Here is a 25,740-nt window from a genome sequence, read left to right as displayed (position 1 = left end):
TTATGTGAAAACAGCAGTGTCAGATGGGGAGGGGGGTGGGATCGTGAACGTGACTAAGAGAATAAAACTGAATTAAAAAAAACAAAGCTAACCTTTTCAAGTATCATAAATTTACAATGGCTGTTACAGACTGAAATCAAATGTATGTTTTTATTCTGAGATAGTAAGAATAAGAGCAGCTCACTTCTCAAAATGGACTCGTCCGGGGTTGAACCTGCGAAGTTTTGATTACCAGTCAACAGCTGACACTGTTGCACCACCGAAGTGGTCATAGCAAATGTGTGTCAATGTCACACCCTAACGTGGGTTCTTTTTCTGCAGTTACAGTCTTGAATAGAAGCGCACTTGTTCTGTTATATTTGTACCTTTTGTGAAAGTGTTTATTTGATATTTGGACTTCAGGCTTCACACATTATACACTTCATGTCTACATTTTATCAATTATTACTAAAACATTAAAAACGTTTCTGTTTTAACATTGTGTTTACATAAACATGAAATGCATGTGTTCCAAATAACGATATAGTATTTATAAAAGGTGTCATTTTGCTTGACTTCTCACTCTATATAACTCTAAGCAACTGACACGCAGGTAAACAGACTTGAGCTGAGAAAGCTGTGCTGCAGTGGGGGAATGTGATAATAGGCTGCTTGCTGCTTATTGACACATTTACAGGACAAAAGACGCTGATGGAGAGGTGGGAAGCGATTTAAGGTGGGACGGATTTATGAGCTTTCTCGTAGGCTCTGGTAATTCTAGTTTTAAACAGTGTGGCAGTAGGGGGCAGTAGTGCACCCTTGAACCCTCAGGGATGACTCCAGACACCAGGTAAAAGTACACAACCCTTTATTGTTTAATAACAATGTGCACCAAGCACCCTCCACACTACTCATAAACCAATACTCTAAGTAACACACAATAAACTCTCCTCCTCGCCCAGACACTTGCTCCTCTACCTCCCAGCTCAGCTCCGTGTCTGGACTGAAGCACCGTCCTTTTATAGCCCCTGACCCGGAGGTGTTCCTGTCCCAGCAGTCCACAGTTCCTTATTCCTTCGGGTCAGGGCAATCAGTCTTTTACTTCACCCCGGGAGCACGCCATTCCTTCCCGTCACGTGACTGTGACGTACTCCCGGGTCATAGGACACAACAGATCCCACAAGTCCTCCCACAGCGACTCCTGGTGGTCCCCAAGGTATCCAGCAGGGCTGTGTATAAACACTACAGAGTCCATAAGGCCCTGCTGGACCTCGGGGCACGATCCTGCTGCCGGGAGAGCTCCTCCTGTCGGCCTGGGGGTGCGGACCGGCCTGGGAAGCCGGCAGTCTTCCACAACAGTCTGGAGAGAGTAAACCCAGGGAATGATGTTGAACAGAAGCCCTGGATAAGCATAATAAGCCCTAATACAATAAACCAAGGGTATGATGCTAAACATTCTCCTAAAAATAAAATGTACACTACTCACGATTGTATTTTAAAAAAGTGTCGGGATCAGTTTTCTTAACTCTTTTTCTGCTTCCTCCATTAAAGTAAAAATGTAGAGCTTGCCTTGAATGTCTACTTTCAGTTTGGCAGGATAAAAGAGGCTGTAAGTGATCTTGGCTTTCCATAAACGCTGTTTAATATTGTAAAATGCAGCACGTTTAGCAGCTGTTGAGGGTGAGAAATAAGAGAAAATACAAATGTGGTTGATTTTAAATAAAATCTCTTGTTTCTGTTCAAGAAGTAACATTATATGTAAGTTAACTTGTAATTTTTCAAAACGCACAATGAGAGTCCTAAGTTTTGAGATATCCGATCCATGTATGCGATGAGCTGCTGCTATCTTGATGTCTGATTTGAAGTCCTCTCCGATTATTTTAGAGAATAGTTCAGCTACGAATTTCACTGGGTTTGGGCTTTCAAAATTCTCAGGGATACCTTTGATTCTAATATTATTCCTTCTGCATCCATCTTCTAGTGCAACTAGTCTGTCTGCGAGTACTTTACATTCGTAATTTGCAGCCATTGCTTTTTCATCAGTGGTAGATGCCAGTTGTTCAGCTATTTCAATACGAGTCGTGAATGTTTGTTTAATGTCTTCAAACTGAGCACCAAGTCTTTAAATTTATTCTCAGACTTAGAGGCATTTTTCTGTATTTTTTTCCAAACTTTTTTTCTAGTATACCTATAAAAGTTGCCTCAAAGCGATTATTTAAACGTTTTCCTGGTCTTTAATATTCTGAAGCAGCTTCTCGTTTGTCTTGTGTATGTCCTTTATTTTGTTCCTTATATCATTTCATTCTTTCTTTATATCTTTCTTTAAATCATTCTTGAGCTCCTTTATGACTTAAGCGATGGCAATTGCGGCGATCATTAACTTCAGTTCGGACATATTGTTTCGGTCTTCTTCATGCTCTGCAGGTTGAAGTGGCAGGCCCATTTGGAGTTGATGTTCCTGGCTCACAGATAGTAGTTGACAACGTGCACGGTAAGGCCATTTTCAGTTTCAATTAATCTTCTGGAATCGAAGCAGATTCCACCTGGACCACCAGAAGGAGAGGTGGGCTAAGTGTAAGCAGCAAGGGTTGCATCCAAATCAGTCCCCCTTGTGCCTTCCCAAGACAGCCTTCTCTATTGATCCAAATTCCATTTTCTTAAAAAAAGTTATTCATCTTTATGAATGCTCTGTCTGCAGCAAGGAACCCCCGGCTTATTTACAGGCGACAATATTTGATTCTTTTCATATCCTACAACAGGAGCACTAACTACTACATTACTTACTGTACAAATGACAGCACCATGCAAGACCCTGACTGCACCATGATGCACCTCCCTCAATCACCCACCCTGAAATGATATCTCACTCCCCCCCCCCACTGTTTAAAAGCAAATGGTTGTCCTACCAGAAGTGATTTTGGGTTCAATTGCCTAGCAACCTAGCCAAGCCAATACACAACACTAAAATTATGTCAAAGTGATGCAATAAATAATGGCTGAAGTTATAAGAAATCCTAGCATCTGATTCAGCATCATGGACTCATGTTACAATTGTATAAAATTTGATAATGTTAACGTAAAGGTGTAAGCTCAGTTCTAATTGGATCCATCAAACCACAAACAGAGGAAAATAAATGAATGTCCTATGGGGCTGATGATTAAACTCCTAACTCTTAACACTGCAAGTGAAGCGCACAATTTAGAAATTATGTGGACACTGAGAACACAATATCTTTGATACTATGTCACAAATGTTAAGTATATTTACCTGCGTGAACATTATTAACATATAATGGCCTAAAGACAATATACATTTGATTACAGATAAACTAAATAAAAGTTATGTTCATATTGTAAACTGCGGTAGAGTAAATATGCAACATCTTACAAGTGGAATGAAATGAGATTGAATGTCCTCATTGGGGCTTTCTATCATCTGTAGAGTTGCTTAGATGAAACATGTCCTTTCTGTAGCATATTGAAGTGGCGCATCATTTTCACATACTCTTCTAGTTTTCAGATGTAAGGCTTTCTGGTCAAAGACTTGTGTTTAATAAACAAACTTAATGGTGTGGTGCACAAACACAGTTTTTCTCGACCCTCTGTGATGACGTTTCTAGGAAAAAATTATTTCTGCTCAATGAAAGAAGTCCATGATACAGCCATGGGGTATGTATTGTTACTTTTGGTTCATTTGAAAGTTTGCTGTGCAACAAATCACTAATCATTTACTTATTTGGCACAAAACAGACAAACTATGAATTTAAAAATGTCTTTAGAGTATTGTTTTAATCCCAAGAGTTTCTAATCAGGAATTAAGTATATAAAGTTTTGTTTTTATTTCTTTTTAGTTTAAGAATCTGTTTTTTGTTAGTTTATCTACAATACTATTTTTTAACAATCATTAATTTATTCTCATTGGTTTTCATCATCTGTTTTTATTTATTACTTTGTGTTCTTGAATAGTATCATTTAATTAAATTTTTCATTTGTTAATCATTTGTCTGCATATTTGGAGAGATTAGATGGAGATTGTTTCTTTAAGTTTATTTAATCAATTTTTTTATTGGTTTTCCTTTGAGGTAACCATGATAAAAGCTGTTGGTTATAACAATACTGTATGCTAGCATAAAAAAAAATCCACAAAACGTCCAGAAAAAGTGGGTAATGTTTGCAAGTCAGGGAAAGGAAGCAAACCCAATACACTGGAGTTCCAATGAACCATAATAGAAAAAAATTTTTTTCAAGAATATTTAATATAGAACAAAGTTTTCTCAGAAACACCTTTCCTGTTAAATTCTTTCCTAAATTAATATATTAAACTTCCCATGAAGCTCAATATTTTTTTCTGGCATAGAGGTAGGTGGGGGGTGAGGAAAACTGGGCAGGTTTTGTTTAGCAAGTGTTGCTGGAGAGTTACATTTGGAATGTAATTATTCATAGGATGCAACGACGTTGTCTATGTACAGATCTCTAAGTGATTTAATCCATCATTGTTGGAGCATCGTGATGCTTTGAGTAGGTCACCACCACAAAGAAACAGAAGAGAGAGTAGGGGTCAGTACAGATTTTAGAGCCAACATGAATAGTTATTATGATGAATTGAACATACAGAGTATCAGGATTAAGTTAAAGTGAAGTTATAAAAAGGCCATGTTAAAGTAATATGTTTTCAGCAGTGTTTTAAAGTCCTCTACTGTATTATTGAGAAGAGCAGCGGACCCAGGATAGAGCCTTGTGGAACAGCATATTGGGGGTTAGGTAGTTAGGGAAAGCCATGCCACCTTCCGCCTTAGGTCTTTGTAAGGTCACCCTTTGGATGTGTGGATGTTTTGAATTCCAAATAAATGAGGTTATGCTTGAGTCTAATTTCATTAAAAATGATTTATTGATGTATATTGGAATGTTTTGAAATAAAAAACAAGCTTAGGAAGGATATTCATCTTAACAATGTTAATTCTTCCAGCTAAAGTGAGATGAAGGGTTGAACATCTATGCAAGTCTTGTTTAATTTTTTTCATACAGATGGCAAAATTTTCTTGATAAAGAGTTTTTTGTTTACTTGTGATGTTTACCCCTAGGTATTTAAACTGATCTGTGGTGATGAAAGGGAAGGCGTCCAATCTAATATTGTATGCTTGGGAATTCACAGTGAAAAGCAGAATAAATAACAGAAAAAGGTGATGTGGCTCAATAACAGAAAAATAAGCAAAAGAAAATGATTTTGAGAGCTTTGCCTCCAACAGTAGTGGGTCCAAGAATGATGACCTTGCTCCACTTGTCACCTGGATAAACAGGTCCAAGCCTTGAAGGGACGGTGTTTAGAAGATGTGTCAGGGAAGGCTAGGTGCCCTCTCTGGTCTGAGCTGCAGAGAAAATAGAAGATACAGATTACGACAGCACCCCACTTGCTTTGGAATGGTATTGACTGCTTTACCTTGGCCTTCCTGGTGGTACCAATGTGTGCATGCATGACAGCGAATACTACCAGTAATACTACTACTGTTACTGCTACTAGTAAACCTGATACTGTCATGCTGGAGAAGAACTTCTGCAGAGAAGAATACAATTCCTATACAGCCCTGTGAAAAACTAGCCAATAACTAGCAATTATTTCTGCTTTAATTTAGTTAGTTTTAACATATCCAAGAGGGTGATTACTTTTCAAAATCAGACAATAAGTAGTACAAACCTTCTTTAATATATTAATTAAGTAATGTTTGTAGTCTATTTTATTTTAACTTACATTAATATCCACAAATAGGCAAGAATTTCAACAGAAAAGTACAAGTTATCATAAAGTAAAAGAATATATGGCCTATATATGGCATTGTACATACCAAATTTAAGTCAAACGAAGTTAAACTCCAATGAATTCAGTCATTAAGTAGCTGACAAAGCATTGCAAGCTTCTAATACAACAATAGAACATGCAGATGTCATATACAATACCTTTCACGTTGAGCAAAATTACCGTTTTTTTGTAAATCAAACAAGAGCACACCATTACGAACTGAAGAATAAGGTCATTTGAAAGTAAGAGAAAACATGGTCACAGCAATAATACTTTTCAAATGATGTTAAACAATGAACTGCATGTCAACAGGAGTTCATTAAAAGGATAACTTGATGTTCTGCACACAGCTGTTAGGTACAGGAAAGTACATTTTCAAAAATTACATACAGAGATGGTAGGTCTGAACTGCAAGAGAGAAAAACAGGCATTTTAATGTTTTTTTTCAGCTATCAGATTTTTATTAATAACATGAAAAGGAAAAGAAAGAAACCCATTTTAATGTTGTGATTAATGTAATTTCTTTAGATTTTGACTGCATAGAATGCCTGTAAAAAGCCAAACATGGAAGTATTCATGTTTTATTAATTTACAACTTTGAATTAAAGTGGTCTTAATTTGGCTTTTTTGACATTGACCAACAAAAAAAATTCCTAAATGTCAAATGAAAATTGAAAACTGCAAAGTGCCCTACATTAATTACAAATATTAAACACAAAACAGCTGATCACAGTATTCACATCATTCAAGTCAGTATTTAGTTGATGGACATTTGGTAGCCATAACACTCTTGGGTTTGTGTCCACAGGTCTCTATCAGCTTTGCAATTCTGCACACTTCATATTTTCCCCATTCTTCTTTGTAAACCTGCTCAAGCACTGTCAGGTTACATGCTGATTCTGCATGAATAGAACTTTTCAAGTCCACACACAAATTCCTAATTGGACTGAAATCTGGACTCTGACTCAACTACTCCAGGACTTTAATATTGTTGTTTGTAAACCATTTCTACATAGTTTTGGCTTTATGCATCAGGCTGTTGTCTTACTGAAAAACAAATCTTCTCCAATTACGCAGGTTTCTTGTAGACTAAATGATATTATCCATTAGGATGTCCCTGCTTCATTCATTTTATCCCCACTCTCTCAAGCTTTTCAGGGCCTGCTGCACAGAAGCATCCACACAGTGTGATGCTGCCTCCACCATGCTTCACAGTTTGCAGGGTTTGGCTTACATTAAACATGCCATTTATTTTGATGGGAAAAAAGCTCAACTCTCCATTTGTTTACCTTGACTCTTTTTACTATATATAAATAGTAAAGATGGAATTGGTTTGGGGTCCTTACCTGGATGGGAATGCCTGTAACATGGAAAGACAGTGGAGAGCAATTTATCTTGCTTATTGTCTTCCTTCGTACGCTAGATGGCATCAGCTTTGGATATCGGTACCTGTTTGGACACCTGCAGGGAATACCAGGAATTGCAGTCCAGCATCACATCCTTGCTGGTGGGGGGAGGGGTTTCTGCCACTAGGGGGTGCTACAGGGAGTTATACTCCTTACTATTTCGGACTTCCATATGGCCAGGAAGTGCTTCCAATGGGTGAAGCCCTGGCACCAGAAGTACTCCTGGGTCCTCCATAAAAGAGACTGCACTACCTTATCCAAGCAAGTAGGAGCTAGTAGTAGGAACAGGTAACACTTGCTTTGGAAGAGTAGCAATGTGGTGAAGAGAGAGAAAAGGAGGAATACCACTTGTTTGTCAATTTTATTCAAGGTATAAGTAATAAAAACCCCTTAATTTGAGCCCAGGATTTTTATTGTGTATTGTGGTTAGGGTTTGGGGCTCAGTGGCACCATACAGCTTATGCCACCACAAACGGCACAGTCATCAGGATCTCCCCTAGCTGTCCTAGTGGCTGGATCATGTTATAAGGGAATTTATTATGTAAGGAGTCAAAATTATGTCATAGTACTGCTATGTATATACTTACTGTATATACAATTTTTGTGGACAATTTATGTTCCACATATGGTACATGTGTTAAAAATGATGGTGAACAGGTTGAGACCTTCCTGTAAATCATCTTGCACATATGAAGTATGTTTTGTGAATAAATTGTTTCTTCCAATCAAATGTTAACACAATTTTGTATTTTACTGTGACTGTCACAACTGTTGTATTGGGGAAAAAACATGATAAAAAGAAAACCGGAAAGACCTCAAGAAGCCAGATAATGGACAACACCATTTGTCTTTGGAGTCATCTGGTAGGAAACAAGGAGGACAGGGCAGTGATGTAACCTGCAGAACTACATCCTCAATAAAGATGGTATTGCTGATGGAAGAGGGACGCAAAGGACAACGTCTGCAATAACTATGACGAAAGCTTAGATTCAGAGGTATGTGCCGACTCTGCATTTGACATGCGGGGGTCATGTTAATTATTTCCCATATACCTTCCTCTTCAGCGCTGAAAATGCATCTGTTAACTTGTCGCATTACTGGTGACCCTGACAAGATGGAGATGATGAGCAGTTTTGCCGGTCTAGCTACACAAATCTTGGGACCCGATTTATATATTGATAGGGTGTATGTACATATATACAGTATATATATATATATATATATATATATATCTATACTAATAAAAGGCAAAGCCCTCACTGACTCACTGACTCATCACTAATTCTCCAACTTCCCGTGTAGGTAGAAGGCTGAAATTTGGCAGGCTCATTCCTTACAGCTTCCTTACAAAAGCTGGGCAGGTTTCATTTTGAAATTCTACGCATAATGGTCATAACAAAAGCTATTTTTTCTCCATTTACTGTAATGGAGTTGAGCTCGAAAGCCGTGGGGGGCGGAGTTTCGTGTGACATCATCACGCCTCCCACGTAATTACGCAGTACGTAGAAAACCAGGAAGAGCTCCAAAAAGCACTTAAGAAAACATGCATTATATAATTAAGATGGCAGCGAAACAATTAGAAGTGAGAGAGTGACATATATAACCATATTCAGCGGCTCACGTGAACTGACGCAGTGCACAGACAAAAAGCAACAGTTCCAAAGAGTGCTGAACAAAAACTGAATTACACTGCTACGCTGAAATAAATAAACCACATGCCGTGGCGCAATAGTAGAGGCTTCGCCTCTAGCGCCAACGTCTGAGGTTTGATTCCCGAGAGGGGATGCACTGAGTATATACGCACGCATTTTTATTTATTTTACCTTCGCATCCCCTTGGTTTGAGACGTATGAAAAAATATGCAGTTAACGCAGAAAGACAGATCACCAATTGAAGTTTTATGAATAATGGATACTTTATTCGCGATCAATGATTGTTTTGGTAAAGCCATACTAAGTGTATTCATTAGATGAATGGTAAAAAAGTAAGAGCGAGGGGAGGGTAACTTATTGAGGCGCGCAGGCAAAACCACAATAGCACACGGGCTCGATGTACTGTAGTGCGCGTCAACTCGATTTGAATTGCGCGATCACAATCGAAAAAATATATCTTTTCAAGTTCTATTTAGTCCATATGTGTCAAACTCAAGGCCCACGGGCCACATACCGCCCGGCGTGTAATTAAATCCGCCCGAGATCATTTTATATACTGTATTATTGTTATTAATGGCCGGGGATATGAAGCGCTGGTAACACAATAAACTACAGATCCCATAATGCAGCGCTTCAGCTGCCTTGTCGAACACTTACCACGTTAATCAAGTCTAGCTTATGATGCTGCAACTTATTGCGAAGCTAGCCCACACGATGCCGAAGAGAAAAGGTGATTCTGAACATAGAGCCTTTAAAAACCGATGGAAGGCTGAGTATATGTTTACTGACATTGCCTTTAAACCCGTGTGTCTCATTTGTCGAGCTAATGTGGCTGTAATTACAGAATTTAATCTAAAACGGCACTATGAGACAAAACATCAAGATAACCTGAAAGACCTGAATGCAATGCACAAGATACAGAAAGCAGAAGAGTTAAAGAAGAATCTGACACTTCAGCAGACGTTTTTACCGTGCAAAATCACAAAGTGATTTCAAGTGAAGCTACTTTTATGGGAGACACAAATGCACCAGTGCAACTTTCCCCGCTTTCCCTGTTGCTAAGTAATGTTGAACCAAGTCGGCACAACGGTGTTCCCAAATACGCATTTTGCTGATAAACTGAGCGCACTGCGCACTGAGTTCGCACGGCGCTTTGATGGCTTTGAAGAACAAAAAAAGAATTTTGAGTTGTTTCGCAACCCATTTGCCGTCGATGTGGAAACTGAACCTGTGCAGATTCAGATGGAGGTGATTGAGCTGCAGTGTAATGGCACACTGAAGGCAAAGTACGATACTGCACGGCCCGCACAGTTTATTCACTCCATTCCCGCACAAATGCTCCAGCTCCGTCTACATGTGGCTCGAACCTTGTGCATGTTTGGTAGCACATATCTGTGTGAGAAGCTCTTCTCAGTCATGAAGACTAACAAAACAGCACACAGGAGTCGCCTCACTGATGAGCACCTGCAGTCCATCCTGAGAATCTCCACAACACAGAACCTCACACCAAACAGAAATGAACTTGTTGCCAAAAAAAGATGCCAGGCGTCCAAATCTGATAAAATGACATATGAGCAAAGACAACTGAATGATTTGATTTATTATTGCTGAAAAGAACAAATTTTATTTATATTTCCAGGTTTTGTTATGCACCATGTTCATATTTGAATTTGTAAAATTTTGACAGGATATATTTTTATAGTTATTTAAGGTTTGAGTTGATTTATTCCGGAATAATATTCTGTTGACTAAATAAAAATTCCTTCTATTTAAAATTTATATAGAACTTGAACAGAAACGTAATAATCATAATATCCACGCAGACTTGCACGTAAGAGCGGGAGTCATCCATTTTAACAAACAGTGTATTGCAACGATACAAAATGGCCTGCCCATTTAATTATTTAAGAATGGATAAATAAATTAAGATTTTGTACAAATAATGTTTTTCATTTTTCTTCCTTCATGGATTCTGGCACCCCCAGCAACAGTTGCTCGCACCCCAAAGACTGTATATATATATATATATATATATATGTGTGTGTGTGTGCGTATATGTATATATGTAGATATGTATGTATATATATGTTTATATATATGTGTGTGTATGTATATATATATGTATTTGTGTGTATATATGTGTGTGTATATGTAGATATGTATGTATATGTATATATATATATGTTTATATGTGTGTGTGTATATATATATATATATATATATGACAGCAACACTCATCACTCACAACAATGACAAAACAATAACATTGACAATCATGTTACGTTATTATTAAAATGTATGCTACTATTCATATATATATTCTGTACGTGTATGTTCTTATGCTCACCATCACATACAGTATCACCCTCTTTCATTTGCTATTAGTTCATCAGTTCATATTTGGTAGTTTTCCATGTAATATATTTGATATTGATTAATGTTGTCTTTTGAAATTTACCATAAGTTTCTTAATGTGTAATATATAACGTTGTGCTATGTAAAGAGGTGTTAAAAAATGATCAACTATCCGTTGATTTCATTTCAATTTTGCCATTAAAAGATTTAGCTTACTTTAACCTTGTGATGGAAAAGTGGGTTTGTAATATAAAATATCATCTTCAAACCTACTAAGTCCAGTTCAGTGTTGTTGTGGGCTATTACTATCAGCTTCCTGTGCAATGCATGGAACAGCTCTAAATAGTGTGCCAGTTTATCACATGGCCCAGTCATTTACTCACTTATAATTGGAGCCATTTAGAATTGTCAGATAATGTAACACTTGTCTTAAGGGATGTGGAAAGAAAACAGAAAACAAAACTACTTTAAGAAAAAAAAAAACACATGCAGAGGAATGTGCAAACTTCATGAGACATAAGCACTAAACATTACATCATAGTGTCACCCGCAAATGAGGTTCAACTGAGAAAATCTTCAGTACAGCTGTTCTGTGTACCTATTTGCCCAATTCAGGGTGATGGAGCCAAAGTCTGTCCCAGCGTCATCAGGAGCAAGGCAGGAACCTAAACCCTGAGCTAGTCTTGAATTGAGTATACAACTACATAGAGTCAATCTAGAGTTTATATTTAACTCCTTCTACATGCTGTTGGGATAAGAGAGGAAAATGTTCACATAGACAGTTTCAGGACTGGGATTTGAACCTAGGTGCTGTCACAAAAAATGTTCATTATTATTCCACTGTGCCTTTTACTATTAATATTACAATATCAATGCAGAGAAACCAGCATTTTCTAAATGTCTGACATTTCTAAAATATTTTAAAACAAAAATAAAATAATAATAGATTTTTACTTTTCATAAATAATGAGCCTGTAGTGATATAATAGGGTGACACAGTGGCGCAGTGGGTAGCGCTGCTGCCTCGCAGTTAGGAGACCCGGGTTTGCCTCCCGGGTCCACCCTGCGTGGAGTTTGCATGTTCTCCCTGTGTCTGTGTGGGTTTCCTCTGGGTACTCCGGCTTCCTCCCACAGTCCAAAGACATGCAGGTTAGGTGCATTGGCGATTCTAAATTGTCCCTAGTGTGTGTGTGTTTGTGCCCTGCGGTGAGCTGGTGCCCTGCCGGGGTTTTTTTTTCTGCCTTGCGCCCTGTGTTGGCTGGGATTGGCTCCAGCAGACCCCCGTGACACTGTAGTTAGGATATAGTGGGATGGATGGATGGATAGGTAGTTATATAATACACGTAATTGTTCCTTTTATAAAGTATGCTTTTTAATTTATCTCAGATTTTGAACATTGTATAATATTAAAACAGTAAAATATCCATCCATCCATTTTTCAAATCAACTTATACTGGATAGGATTGCAGGGAGGGGAAGCTAGTCCATCGCAGGGTGAACACACAAACATAAATAAACTTAAGTCCTGTATTCTGGTACACTTTTTGTTTGGCAAGTGCAACATTCTGCACAAATGAAAATGCAGAAATGGGAACAACATCACAAATTAATGCAATATAAAGACAAGCATTTTGATTTTTTAATCTATTTTTCAACCTGCTTATCCAGTTCAGGATCACAGGGCTTGAGTGTGGAAGTCGGTTAGCGCCTATCCTCTGTTTTTCGTTATTAATTTTGCTATTTTATTCTGATCTGTTTTATTTGGCTGAAAGATTCTCCTGTATTGATGCCAAAATGATTAAAAGGCTAAAATCAATATCCAATTTTAGTTAACCATTTAAGATCATTTAGAATGTGAAGGTTCTTCAAAGGCAGTAATTGACAGTTGGACATGGCCCAGAAACTGCCTTTTTCCAAAGGTGCTTTTTTTCATGATGATCTGCCTTTCTCTTAAAAAAATGGAATTTCATGGTTTTTTTTTTTTGGTCTTGAATGCCATTATGCCATATTGTTGCAAATTGATGTGACAGTTTTCATAGCACACCCTTCTAAAGTCTAAGCTCTCCTCTCCCTCCCTCTCTGCATCTCACTCTCTCTCTCTCTCTCAACAAACAAGCACATTCACGCTGGACTCCATCTGGCCAACTCAGACTAGCATTCACTTGATTTGATTTAAATGGCCCTTGGAGCAACGCTGAAGTGTTTCTGTGGCAGATGACTTAAACGAAGATGTTGTTTTAACCAATGCAAATCAGAGGACTGGATACGAGACGATTGGCGCAGTTCACATGGATGTTTGCTACATAGTTAACCCGGTGGATACTTGGAAGTGAACAGCAACAAATTATAAGCTGCCTGAGATTCTGTCATAACTAAATATTGAATGAAATAATTTCCGTTTCAGTATTTTAGTGCCAACATTAGTAGCATCATTACCATTAAACGTTTTCAGTAGCCGTCACGTTTACTCAAAACAGTTTTCAAATCTAATTTAATTAAAATAACGCGATGGAACAAGGGAGATAAGTGGGTGTGCTGGCAACTCACACTGCTATGCTTTGTGAAGCAAGCACGCAATTCAAAATGAGCAGTACCTTATAAAAGATCGTGCGAGGACTCTTAATATCTTTTGTTTTTATTTCCTGCATAATGGAAGCACATTTCTTGCTGTAAGTGCAGATATTTAGGGAAGCAATCCATTATCTATTCACCACATTTAAATCCCTTCTCACGCTTTGTTTTACTTGCTTGTTTCTTTTTATTTCCCCCCTTTGCGCTTCCCCTTGGGGATTGTTAGGGACAAGACATTTCATCTCTGAGAATTTCAATTAGACTTGTGCCAATGGGCAAAGAGTGCATATTAATGATGCTCGGTTTCTGGCAAAGGGAGAAAGCGAGCATTCAATTATTTATAATGCCCACTAAGCTATCATAGACATAATAGTTAAATTGCTTTGTTTACGCGATTTACAGAAAAGGCAGGGTAAAAACAAGTTTTCTGGCAGTTAGAGAAAAATATCTAATGAAAAATGACACTCGTTAAGCTCTCCTGTGATAAAAAGTGCACATTTTCTATGTGTGTGTGTGTGTGTGTATGCTTTCGAGCGTACACACACACTAGTAGTATTTAAACCCTCTTTTTTGTAAGTGTGAGCACCGCACGTGCACATCATACAGGGCAATACGTGCAGTTTTTAGGCATGTTCTTAAACATGACAGTCCACGATTCGGTCTCTCGTTGCCATAAAAATGCCGTACATTGTAAGTATCCCGGGCGTGCATGTCCTCGTGAGCGAAAAAAGTTCACGTGTACTCTTCAGCTTCAGCTGCCTTACCATCCTAATAAACGTTTGTCTTTATCTCCCTCCACCCCCTCCCCCAAATCAACTGGACCCCGATGCTGCCTGCGCTAGCAAAGAGGTGATTATTTCAGGTTACAATTAAACGTGCATCTAATTTCGTTGTGCAACAGTAGACCATGTTTTTGTCACAGCCTCGCAACCATTGCGGTCTTACTGTCATGTTGCAAGGAACGGTTTGACTCGGAGGCATGCAGTATGTACAGATGTCAGTACAGCAAAAATAATACACATTTGTCAGAATTTCACGTTGGCTTTTTTGTTTCCTTTCACGTCACGTAGCAAACATCACTGGGAAACCGATTCAGCTTTCTGATGGTTCATCTCTGAGAATTGTTTTTTTGTCTTCTTGCTTTACATGTCAAGCTTTAGGACCCGGCGGGACTCCTCCTCTTTCTTTGTAGTTTTGTTTCTCCGTTTTAGGGCTGCAGTGAATTAGGAGCCGAATGTCAGAAGGTGAAAAAGGAGCCAAAATTCATGGCTGGTTTCATACAGATCGTTAACTGGAGTAAGACGCTATAACATGAATGTGTACAACAGGCGGCCCAAGTGATTTTTCCAGTGTAAGGAATTTATTCAGGCTCGCCCTTGTTTCTCTTGCGCGTTCACGGGGTCTTACCTAAACCACACGGAACAGCATCCTAGTGCTGCAGTGTGCTCTTAGGCATAACTTTCGCATCTTCTTCCTCCACATTAAGATCAGTCCAAGGAAAACTCAATCTTATTTTCAGGTAAGAACATACCATTAATAATTGCTAATTAAACTTGCACTTCTAAATACGTACAGTGTAGTATATATATATATATATATATATATATATATATATATATATATATATATATATATATATATACTGTGTGTGTGAGTGGGTGGACATGCGTTACATAGCTTAACAGAGAAGTAATGTTTTATTTATACAGAAGATTACAATATTTACACTTTTGTCATAATTCAGTAAATCTTTTTATGTAAGCGTAAACATCACGACTGATGCTTCAGTTTCTCTACACTGTTCCTAATAAGATAGTGTACTTCATTTTTAGATGCTTCCTTTTTGATACTAATATACAACTAGCTAAAGTTATGTCATCTCGTTTACCCGTATCGCTTTAGCAATCAGCATGAACAAAAAATGTAATCACATGAATACGTGATCGGTTTTAATATATCCCGGGTGTCAGTAATACTGTCACAAGAAAAGCAGTTAGCGGTTCATTCCTTATTTAATAAGCATTTGTGGGGAAAGTGCATTTTAAGTTAGGTAAATGGATAGCTCCACGTATTCCCGCACAGCGGCTTTCCTTTAGCGGATGCATAATTTTAGCATGCCTATGGGTAAAAGTTGCATTTAAATGAAATGCACGTGCTTTATTGTACCGATATAATTGGTTGTGTAATTTCTTATTTTAATAGGCTTCCAGTTCCGCTATGAAGAAGATACTCTACACGTTCCAGTGCTTGTGTATTTGTATTTCCTTGACGATATTATGGCAGTCAAGGTAAGTGTATAACATTATTTAAATGTACTTGCCGATTGACGTGAAAGTTAAGAACTACATTTTTATTGACTGTGATTAAAATATTAACAAAAACAATAACGGCATATGGAAGCACAACTCCAAAAAAGCTACCATAAATGTAAGACCCTAAGATAATCACAACATGGGGAATAATATATGTCACTCACTCACTCCACATTAATACTGTCGTTGCTAACAGAATAGCATTTAATAAATATATCGTTTAAGATAATATTTAAAATAATTTGAGAAGAGAAGTGATATTCAGATTGAAATCCTCTAGGTGGAGACAGTATACAGCTTCCCATCCTGAACAGCAAAATAGGCGGATGCTCTGGTCTCCGCTGTTCGTAATGATGGTTCTCACTTAGCACATTCTTTTATAAATGATATTTTGTTACAGAAATGTGAGCAACAATCTGAATAATGTTAAATAAAAAATATCAATAGACATTTGCAGTATATTAAAGTTTATCTGACCAGCTTTAAGTTATTGAGACATTTACGCATATCCCGGCTGATCAAATAATAATAATAATACATTCTTTATTAGCAGTATAAAGTTTTGGAATATTTAACCTTTTCTAGACGCCAATATACAGTTTAAAACGAAAACTTTTAAATACTTCATGCAAAAGTTAAATGTGTAGATGGTTGGGAGAACAGCCTGCTCAACGTGGGTGTGTGAGTGCGATGTCTTTTTAGGTGTTCTACCTCTCTTCTGTATAAACAGGTAACACTGAAACATCAGTTTTATTTAAGATTTTCAGTAAAATCCCGAATTAGTAAGAGTGGTAGAGAGGTTTTCTCCTGTGAGTGCTCCTAATTCAGTCGTGGTATGCGCTGTGATTTGGCAAAAACTGCGTGTGAGACTGAAGTTCGATACTGCCCTGAAAGTACTGAGGTGAGAATCATCGACTGATCCTTTACGTAGATTCACTGTCTGAAACGTAATGGCCTTCGCTCATTTTTTTAATCGCCGCTGCTCCAAAGTTACAAACAAAAGTAAAAATAATATTAATGATATTTATTTCTAAAATAACTATCAAGCTAAATGTTCCATCGCCAGATATCTTAGCACGCATGGCTTAGTTTCCCGGATGAAGTAATTCATTGATATCTCATTTTTGCTCTACTGTAGCAGTCGTGACTAACTTTGGGCTCTTATGTATTTCACATGTGCAAGGCTTCAGATTCAGTATTAACTGAGCGATTTTGGAAAGTATTCCTGGAATATGTTTCTGCAGTACATTATGCCTATAATTGCCACATGTTATTTGTTTTTGAATACTGTTAATCTTTACTTTAATAAATTTATTATCATGAAATTACAATTCAGTTTTACCTCAGAAAACTGTCTATGTGAAGTTCTGTGAACATGCCAAGCAGTTGCATGAAATGCTTTATATCAATGTCCTTAAATTCAAAAACAGAATATAAATGTTAATGTGTGCAATTTCCATTTAGATCAGCCATGGCTAGTTCCTCGGAAGATGAAATGAAAAATAACATCACCTATTTCACTAAGATTCTTGACAGCCTTTTGGATGGCTATGATAATCGACTGAGACCTGGATTAGGAGGTAAACATCTCATTATTCAAAAACAGTACTGTGCACAGGACATCTTACAATTAATAATCACAGAAAGAATTCTTACTTAAAAATGTTATTGTTATTATATCTTGTAAATTTGCTTAGAATTCATTAGATGTTGCTTTTGCTGTTCTGTTTATTATAATTTTACTTGAGGTTAAACCAGTTTCAGATTTCTTTCAGTACATTGTGTACGCAGTTGCATTTTTGGTCATAATTAATAGCAACTAATGTCTCTTTTTGTATTAGCAGTTTCCACTGAGCTTTATCAATAATGAATAAAATAACTATTTCTAATTTTTTTGAACACATTTTGGGGTATCATTATGATTGTTCAAGTAATATACCTAACTGCAATTGCAATAATAGCAAAAGGTTTAACACCACACACCTTTTTGTATTTTACGAGCTTAAAATAAACACCCTTTATGTATACTTCTCCAAACTGCAAATAATTTTAAAGCAATTGTTTTTTATAGCATACATTTATGTAATTAATGTCTTTGTCATTGCCTAATGGCTAGCAAAACTCTTGGAGTTTAAGTAGAGGTATATTATATTTAAACCTGCATTGCTGTACACTTTCAGTAATAATTTTATTGTGTACACTTTCAATAATAATACAGTATGCACATATTGAAGCCATAATACATTTTTTAAAAGATAACTTATCTGAGTGTCATTAGTTATGCATAACACAGACTTTCTTATCTTAGTAAGGCAATACTGGCTGTTGCTTTGTCATTGGTACACATGTTTTCAAATTTGGTCTTAATTGAAAAAAGTAAATAGAATTAATATTTTTATCTTTTGTTCATTGTCATTTTGTAAGTATTGTCTCTCTTTCTGCCTATATGTGTATTTCTATTTTACTTTCCCATTACATACACATTATAGTAGTAAGTAGCAGAAAAAATCATTTATGAGTTCATGACTTGTTCATTAAATGCTGGTCATGTAAATCTGCAATGCAATAATTTATTTGTATGAATTTTATTTTATTCTATTTGCTCCAGGGACTAATGGCTTCATACAAAAGGCAGTATTTGCATTTATTTTTTACAGGAGTAGCTGGAGCTAATGTCTTTTACTATTATACAAACTACTGCATGAAATCAGCTATATTTTCCAATAAAAACTGATACAAACAGACAAATAAATTACACTTTTACTTGAAAAATACCTTGAGTAATTTCTTTAAATAACTGGAAACAAAAGATGAGAAGCAACAATTAAGTTCATGAGAGCTAGTTTTTAAAACCTGCACCAGTCTTGGGAACTTGTAATATTTTAAACCTCTCAGTGCTTAAGGTACTACTTATTTTTGTGCAGTATCTTAAAAAGTGAAGATATCTGAGTTATTATGGTCTGATTTCGTCAATATTTGTTTTGTCAATTATAGTTGTTCTCTGAGCTGAAATTGAATATATAGACATTGTGGTGTTTTATTTTGCACATTTGTGTAAGATAACATTTGTGTGGTTTTCTTCCACTCTATAAGTAATCTTTAATAAGTTGTCCATGGGTTTTGTGTTCTAAAACGGTGTAACATAATTTAAAATATTATTTCTTTATATTTGTGGCAAAGGCACTCTTCTGTTCAATTAAATTAATTTATTTTCGTTTATAAGTAGAGACATTCTGTAAGTAAACTAGACTACCCCATTAAATTAATTCAGAGATGTGAAGAAAAATTCTGTCATCTCTTTAACATAAAACTTAAATATTAAACAAGTAATAACATATCTACAGCAGAATTAAATGTATTAAAAAGATCACAAGCAAGACATTTGAAATTGAAGTGAATTACATTATACTAAACACCTTTAAAGCTGCATTAGCAACAAAGCAAACTTATTAGGCCAAAAATAAAGCCAATCATATAGTAAGTAGTAATGATGAAATATTCTATTAATATTCTTAATAATCTGAATTGCACACTCAGCCACATTCCAGTTCAACATACATGTTCATTCTTTTGGTTGTATACAGTAATAGTGCTTAAACCTTTAGGTCTCCTTTTTTTTAAGTTTTGTAAATCTTTTGTGTGAAATGAATTGTTTCATTACAAAGGTGAATGAATTAATGAGTCCCAGCAGTTACAAGAGTATTATTCTAAACTAATAAAGGAAAAACAAAAAAGTGGAGAAGTGGGAAATAAATTCTTTATGTAAGTGTTATAGGGAAAGCAGAAACCCATGGAAGTCTAGTGCCAACAGATCAACTCTCCTCTAGAATGTTAAATAAATAAAAATTGATTTTCAATTGTTGCAGATGTTCAAATATGCTGAAAATGCATTTAACATTGGCTGTAAAAAACATAATTGGAAAGCCATCATTTTTATAAATAAAAACAAAATGATTATGAGACTACTGCTATGGAGCAAAGCTGCATTGAAAGTTCCAAACCATATTGACTGCTAGGCTTGCTTAGTAAAACACATCTGTGTGAGAGTTTGCACTTATATTATTTCTAATTTGTTATTATCCAACAAGACATAAACATGACAGATAATTCAGTAAATGCAAATGTGTGTTTGAAAGGGCTTTCTATGTTGAAATACTCCGGGATGATCAGAGGGGGTGGATTTTCCTCATGAGCCACCCTTTTTAATTATAATAAGTATTCCGATGACGCAAGGTTAATTATGAATATTCATACCATGTGAAACACAGCATTATATAAATTAGTTTTCGCTGTTGTTGAATTACTTTCATTTGTAATAAAAATGTATATGATTTTTGTAGAAAGGATGGTACACACTTGAAGTAAGCTACATAATGAAATTTCTGAGATAGAGTCTTGGCTATCTTTTAGGAATGTACAGGATGTGATATTTTGATCAAATGGCTTTTAGCTAGCATAATGAACTGGATGGACTCCTTCAACCTGTTGTGTTTTCTAATGTTCTTAAGTGGAATATTCAATAAAACAGTAATAAATAAAGAAGACATAGCCTTGCAAATTTAAAGTATGTCATACGTAGATAACCTGTATATGCAGGCTGATATCTAGACTAGTCATTGGGTAATTTCATGGGCAGTGTGTGTGTATCTTAAAATTGTTCAAATGTTCATACACAAACATATAAAATGAAACCAAAGCGGTTATACATGCATCTTTCTGGTTTTAATTTTTGCTTCTACATTTGTCTCACTCTTGTTCTATTGTGAGCTTTGTGATGTTCATGTTAAATCCATCAGAAAAACAACATCACACCCATCCAGACTGTACTTATTCTTCATCTTTAGGATGCATTTCTAATATTATTTTGTACTTCCAGAAAGGCAAGTATAAAATAGCCAATTTGAAGCAATATTTTTTCATTTGTAAAATACACATAGCAGTCTTCACAATTATTAATTGCACTTGCAAAGACCAGCAAGCTTGGTTTTAACTTTTCACATGCATACATTTTCTAGTTGATAATGGGTCCGTTATGCTAGTACACAAGAACATTCTAGACTGTCTGAGCTGAATATAAATTTTTCCAAAAATATAAAGATAAATTACATGGAAAGAAATAAGTTAAATCTGAAATAATATTAAACAATCATTATCAGAAAAAAATTGCTGCAAATTTATTCAGTTGCAAGTAGCTTTAAGTGGGTCCATGCAGTTTATGAAAATTGAAATAATTTACTATTCATTTATTGGATCTTTCATGGTGTAAAATTCCCTGCAAGAGTCTGGAACCTTGTCCTCTGCAGTTTCCAGCCTTGTGTACAGTGCTGCCAGTATAAACTCTGACCCACCACAACACTGAATTGTATTAAGCAGGTTTTAGAATTGTATGTGATATAATTTTGCATTTAAGAAGTGTAGAAGCAGTTAATTTAAATTAGTTTTACACTCACTATTATTTTAAAATAATGTAAGAACAAAACCTAAATAATTAAAAAAAAAAAATCAAATGGATAAAATAAAGCATAATTTGACTAATAACATCAATATACATGTCTGTCCACATTTTTTCAGAATTAAATTACGCTCAATATGCTGCAATAATCTGAGTGATTAATTCAATGAGCTGAAAAGCAACCCAATGAGCTCAGCAGGTGTTTGATGACCAGAATTGAAACCACACCCTTGATTTACATTTGTGGTATTTTACTGAATGTCAAGTGGCTTCATCTAGGCATGTGACAGAAGCAGGGTATAAACCCTAGGGTATTTTAGAGGTATAATCTTCTTCTTTCGGCTGCTCCCGTTAGGGGTTGCCACAGCAGATCATCTTCTTCCATATCTTTCTTTCCTCTGCATCTTGTTCTGTCAGACCCATCGCCAGCATGTCCTTTCTCACCACATCCATAAACCTTCTCCTTGGCCTTCCTCTTTTTCTGTTACCTGGCAGCTCTATCCTTAGCATCCTTCACCCAATATACCCAGCATCTCTCCTCTGCACATGTCCAAACCAATGCAATCTCACCTCTGACTTTGTCTCCCAACCGTCCAACTTGAGCTGACCCTCTAATGTACTCATTTCTAATCCTATTCATCCTCGTCACACCCAGCGCAAATCTTAACATCTTTAACTCTGCTACCTCCAGCTCTGTCTCCTGCTTTCTGGTCAGTGCCACCATCTCCAACCCATATAACATAGCTGGTCTCACTTGTAGACCTTCCCTTTCACTCTTGCTGATACCCGTCTGTCACAAATTACTCCTGAAACTCTTCTCCACCCATTCCACCCTGCCTGCACTCTCTTTTTCATAAGGGACTATAATGATTACAGGCATTATATACACAAAATCTTCTAGAATATTATCCTACATTCTGTAAATGAACAAAAAGTTGAATACTGATTGCTGTTTTTTGTTTCAATAAAACTGGAAGAACATGTGAAAAAAATGTGAAAAACACTTAGGGACCTTTAAATCTCTATTTGATGTTATTTTGGACAATCTAGGTGAATACGATGGAGAATTTTGTTGGGCTGAATGGCCTGTTCTCGTTACAATGTTTTCAAATGTGCTAATGTTAAATTATGTTTCTTGAACACAGTGATAACAAAGTGAACCTTTGGTTATTGTGCTCAAAATGCCACTGTAAATTGAAACTCAAGAACAAAGATTGCCCTCAATTGTATTGTTACTTACTATGTCATTGAGATGTCTTTCACTCTGAATAAAGCTCCATTCTGAACTTTTTCTTCTGGATCATTCGTATTTTAACAGTAATTGTCACATATTTTCTTACATTTATCGCCGAATCATCTTCCATCCATGCCCTTTCTTATTTGTGGACACTTGACACATTTTTATACACTTCTGGCTACTTGTGATCAGCAGTTGATTATCATCTGTAAATTGGCTTCTGTCCTGGTTCTGTTTTTATGAGGCCACGGTGTACATTTCTGGATGTAAGCAGTCACTTCTTATTTGCTGTTGATGACATCAATAATTTGAATTCTCTCATACCCCATGTTTGATACTGGTCATACTTGATTCAAAGTTCACCTCTGGTACAGCTGATTTGCTTCCAAAAACAATGAATTTTTGTAGTTAATAATGTTAGATTTGACATCTTATTTATGGAATTTGGCCAATTTATGCCTCTGCATGTCCCCTGCTTTTTTTCTACCACTCATAATATTAATGATAATGAAAAATGTCAAAACAGTAGTTGTGTACTGTAGAAAAAAAAGTACAAATGTACTGTACTGATTCTCAGAGAGCTTATTTCTTCTGAATGTCTCTGATTGACCAACATCAACACTTTCGGAGTATAATATCACTTAGTTTATGTAACATAGCAGAGGTATAATTAGAGGTACAATTCAAGATAAATTCAACCTAATGATATAAAACAAAATCTAATAGTACTTTATTTAATTTTGAATGTTTCTGGGTCTTTATGAAACAATGTGTGTTTTATAAATAAATATACCAATGTCATGATTTGCATCAATGATTTGATGTATGTAAAATAATTTAATTAAGTTTAATATATTCTTTATACATTTTAAATATTGGAGCTGCTGCAGTAACAGTCCAATATGACATTCCAAAACACATAATAAACCCATTTTTGAGGGATGCTCATCAGTCCCACTCCCATGTGGGGTTCCCCAGGGTTCCATTTTAGGGCCACTACTTTTTTCAATCTACATCCTGCCTTTAGGTGCAATTTTTAGAAAGCATGCAATTTCATATCACCTATATGCTGACGACTGCCAAATTTATTTCTCCCTCAAGCCAACTGACTCCACCAAACCTCTCCTCGACTGCCTATCTGACATTAAAGACTGGCTGGCTGTAAACTTCCTTCACCTGAACGATTCAAAACCGAGGTCATTGTTTTAGTCCCGACTGCAAACAGGCTCCACCCCTTGGCCTCGTTTCTCTTCCCATTCCAGTAACTTCGTCTGTCTCCAATCTTGGAATCAAAATGGATACGTTCCTGAAAATGGATGCTCAAGTCAACAGCACAGTAAAATCCTGCTTTTTCCATCTAAGGCGAATCGCCAAACTCAAGCCTATTCTTTCTAACCACCTCCTGGAATCAGTAATTCATGCATTCATTACGTCCCGGCTTGACTACTCTAATTCCTGCCTTTTGGTATCAGTAAAGCCACACTTTCTAGACTCCAACTGGCTCAAAATGCGGCTGCAAGGCTTCTAACTGGAAGTAGCAGAATCCAACACATTTCACCAATTTTGAAAACCCTTCACTGGCTGCCGGTTAGATTCAGAATCGATTTTAAGATTCTCCTCCTAACCTATAAGGCATTAAACGGTCTAGCCCCCACCTATTTGAGTGTCTTGCTCCATTGTCACAATCCCCCTCGTGTTCTTAGATCCACAGATCAGCTGCTCCTAACCGTTCCCAAGGCACGTTTTAAAGCTCGTGGTGAAAGGGCTTTCTCCGTCTGTGCACCCAGGCTCTGGAACTCCCTGCCCTTAGTGGTTAGGCAAACCGCTTCAGTCGCCACATTCAAATCTCGCCTAAAAACGCACTTCTTCACATTGGCTTTTAATTCTTAACCTGTTTCATTTTCCACTTGTCTTTTGCTATTTTCTCTATTTTATTTGGTCCCTTGACCTGTTTTTAGTATCTCTGTTTTAATTCTCTCTTAATGTTTATTTTTAATATTTTGCTTTTAGTCCTGCTTGTTGTAACTGTACAGCGCTTTGGTTTTTAAGCGCTCAACAAATAAATATGGTATGGTATGGTATGGTATTCCTACATGGTTTATTTATCAATAGCTTATGAAAAATCTTAACGTTTTAACTTGCTAATTCTGTAGTAATGGAACTGGTCACACTTAATTTTCGGGAGAATTGGATAGCTTCTTCTCTGTCCGGCTGTCTCTTCTTGGTCATGAAGGATTCTGCAAATGTTTATTTTTGAATTTCCAGTGTGGAAGTGTGTGTGAAGTTATTCATTTTTTACACATTTTTAATGATGTGTGTAACTATTGATTTTTTTTACATGCAATATTCAGTTACCCTTCATCCCTTTGTCAGATATTCTTTGTTTATCCCATTCTGACCCATGTCACTGTCTCAGCAGGAATTTCAATATTTTTTTTAGCTTATCCTACTGTATTAACCACTGGCAATAAAACAGACTTTTCATTGTAATCCAACACAGTGTTCCAACCCCTATACATGGTGTACACGGGTAATAATACATTAATGTTCTTTTCATATTTTCTTCTGTGATAGGAACACTCAAATAATGGCACTTTGGCAATGTGTGGAGCAAAGGGAATGATTTTCAAAGAAAAAAATGCTATGTGAATGAAAGTTAAAGGAAGATTGTTTTTATGTTCTTTTGTAAGAAAATATTCTACAAACTTTTTTTTAATGAATTAAAATCAATATTTTTATTTTATTTGGCTGTGCATTAATGGTTTGTCATGCTGTGCTATATAAAAATAATAATTCTTTGCATTTATTTAGCTCTTTTCTCACTACTCAAAATACATTTCTGTTTTATGGAGCAACTTGAGTAGCTACCTGCTATTGTCAGCACCTTTGGCATGAGTGGCTGATGGGAGATTATTCCTAAAAGCCATATTAAGCGTAATCATTATTTTGTAAATAATCTAATATGAAATTTCTGGAATATAT

At 36.3% G+C, this 25,740-nt stretch overlaps 1 protein-coding gene across 3 annotated transcripts in view; it reads left to right on the top strand.

Moving 5' to 3' along the window:
- Positions 1-14,694: 14,694 nt before the first annotated feature.
- LOC120527686 (gamma-aminobutyric acid receptor subunit alpha-2-like) overlaps positions 14,695-25,740 on the top strand; it is a 377,740-nt gene continuing 366,694 nt past the window's right edge. The window contains exons 1-3 of one of the 3 annotated variants that reach the window (XM_039751383.1): positions 14,695-15,108; positions 15,960-16,045; positions 17,534-17,649. In XM_039751383.1, the coding sequence (XP_039607317.1) occupies positions 15,073-15,108; positions 15,960-16,045; positions 17,534-17,649 (238 nt within the window). In that variant the 5' untranslated portion in view covers positions 14,695-15,072. Of the gene's footprint in view, positions 15,277-15,959; positions 16,046-17,533; positions 17,650-25,740 lie in introns of all 3 variants that reach the window. The other 2 variants (XM_039751381.1, XM_039751382.1) reach the window with 2 other exon arrangements.

Source organism: Polypterus senegalus, chromosome 4, assembly GCF_016835505.1.
Source record: "Polypterus senegalus isolate Bchr_013 chromosome 4, ASM1683550v1, whole genome shotgun sequence".
NCBI classification, from domain to species: Eukaryota; Metazoa; Chordata; class Cladistia; order Polypteriformes; family Polypteridae; genus Polypterus; species Polypterus senegalus.
Note: the sequence above shows the minus strand (reverse complement) of the source record. Positions and strands in the feature narration are given on the sequence as shown.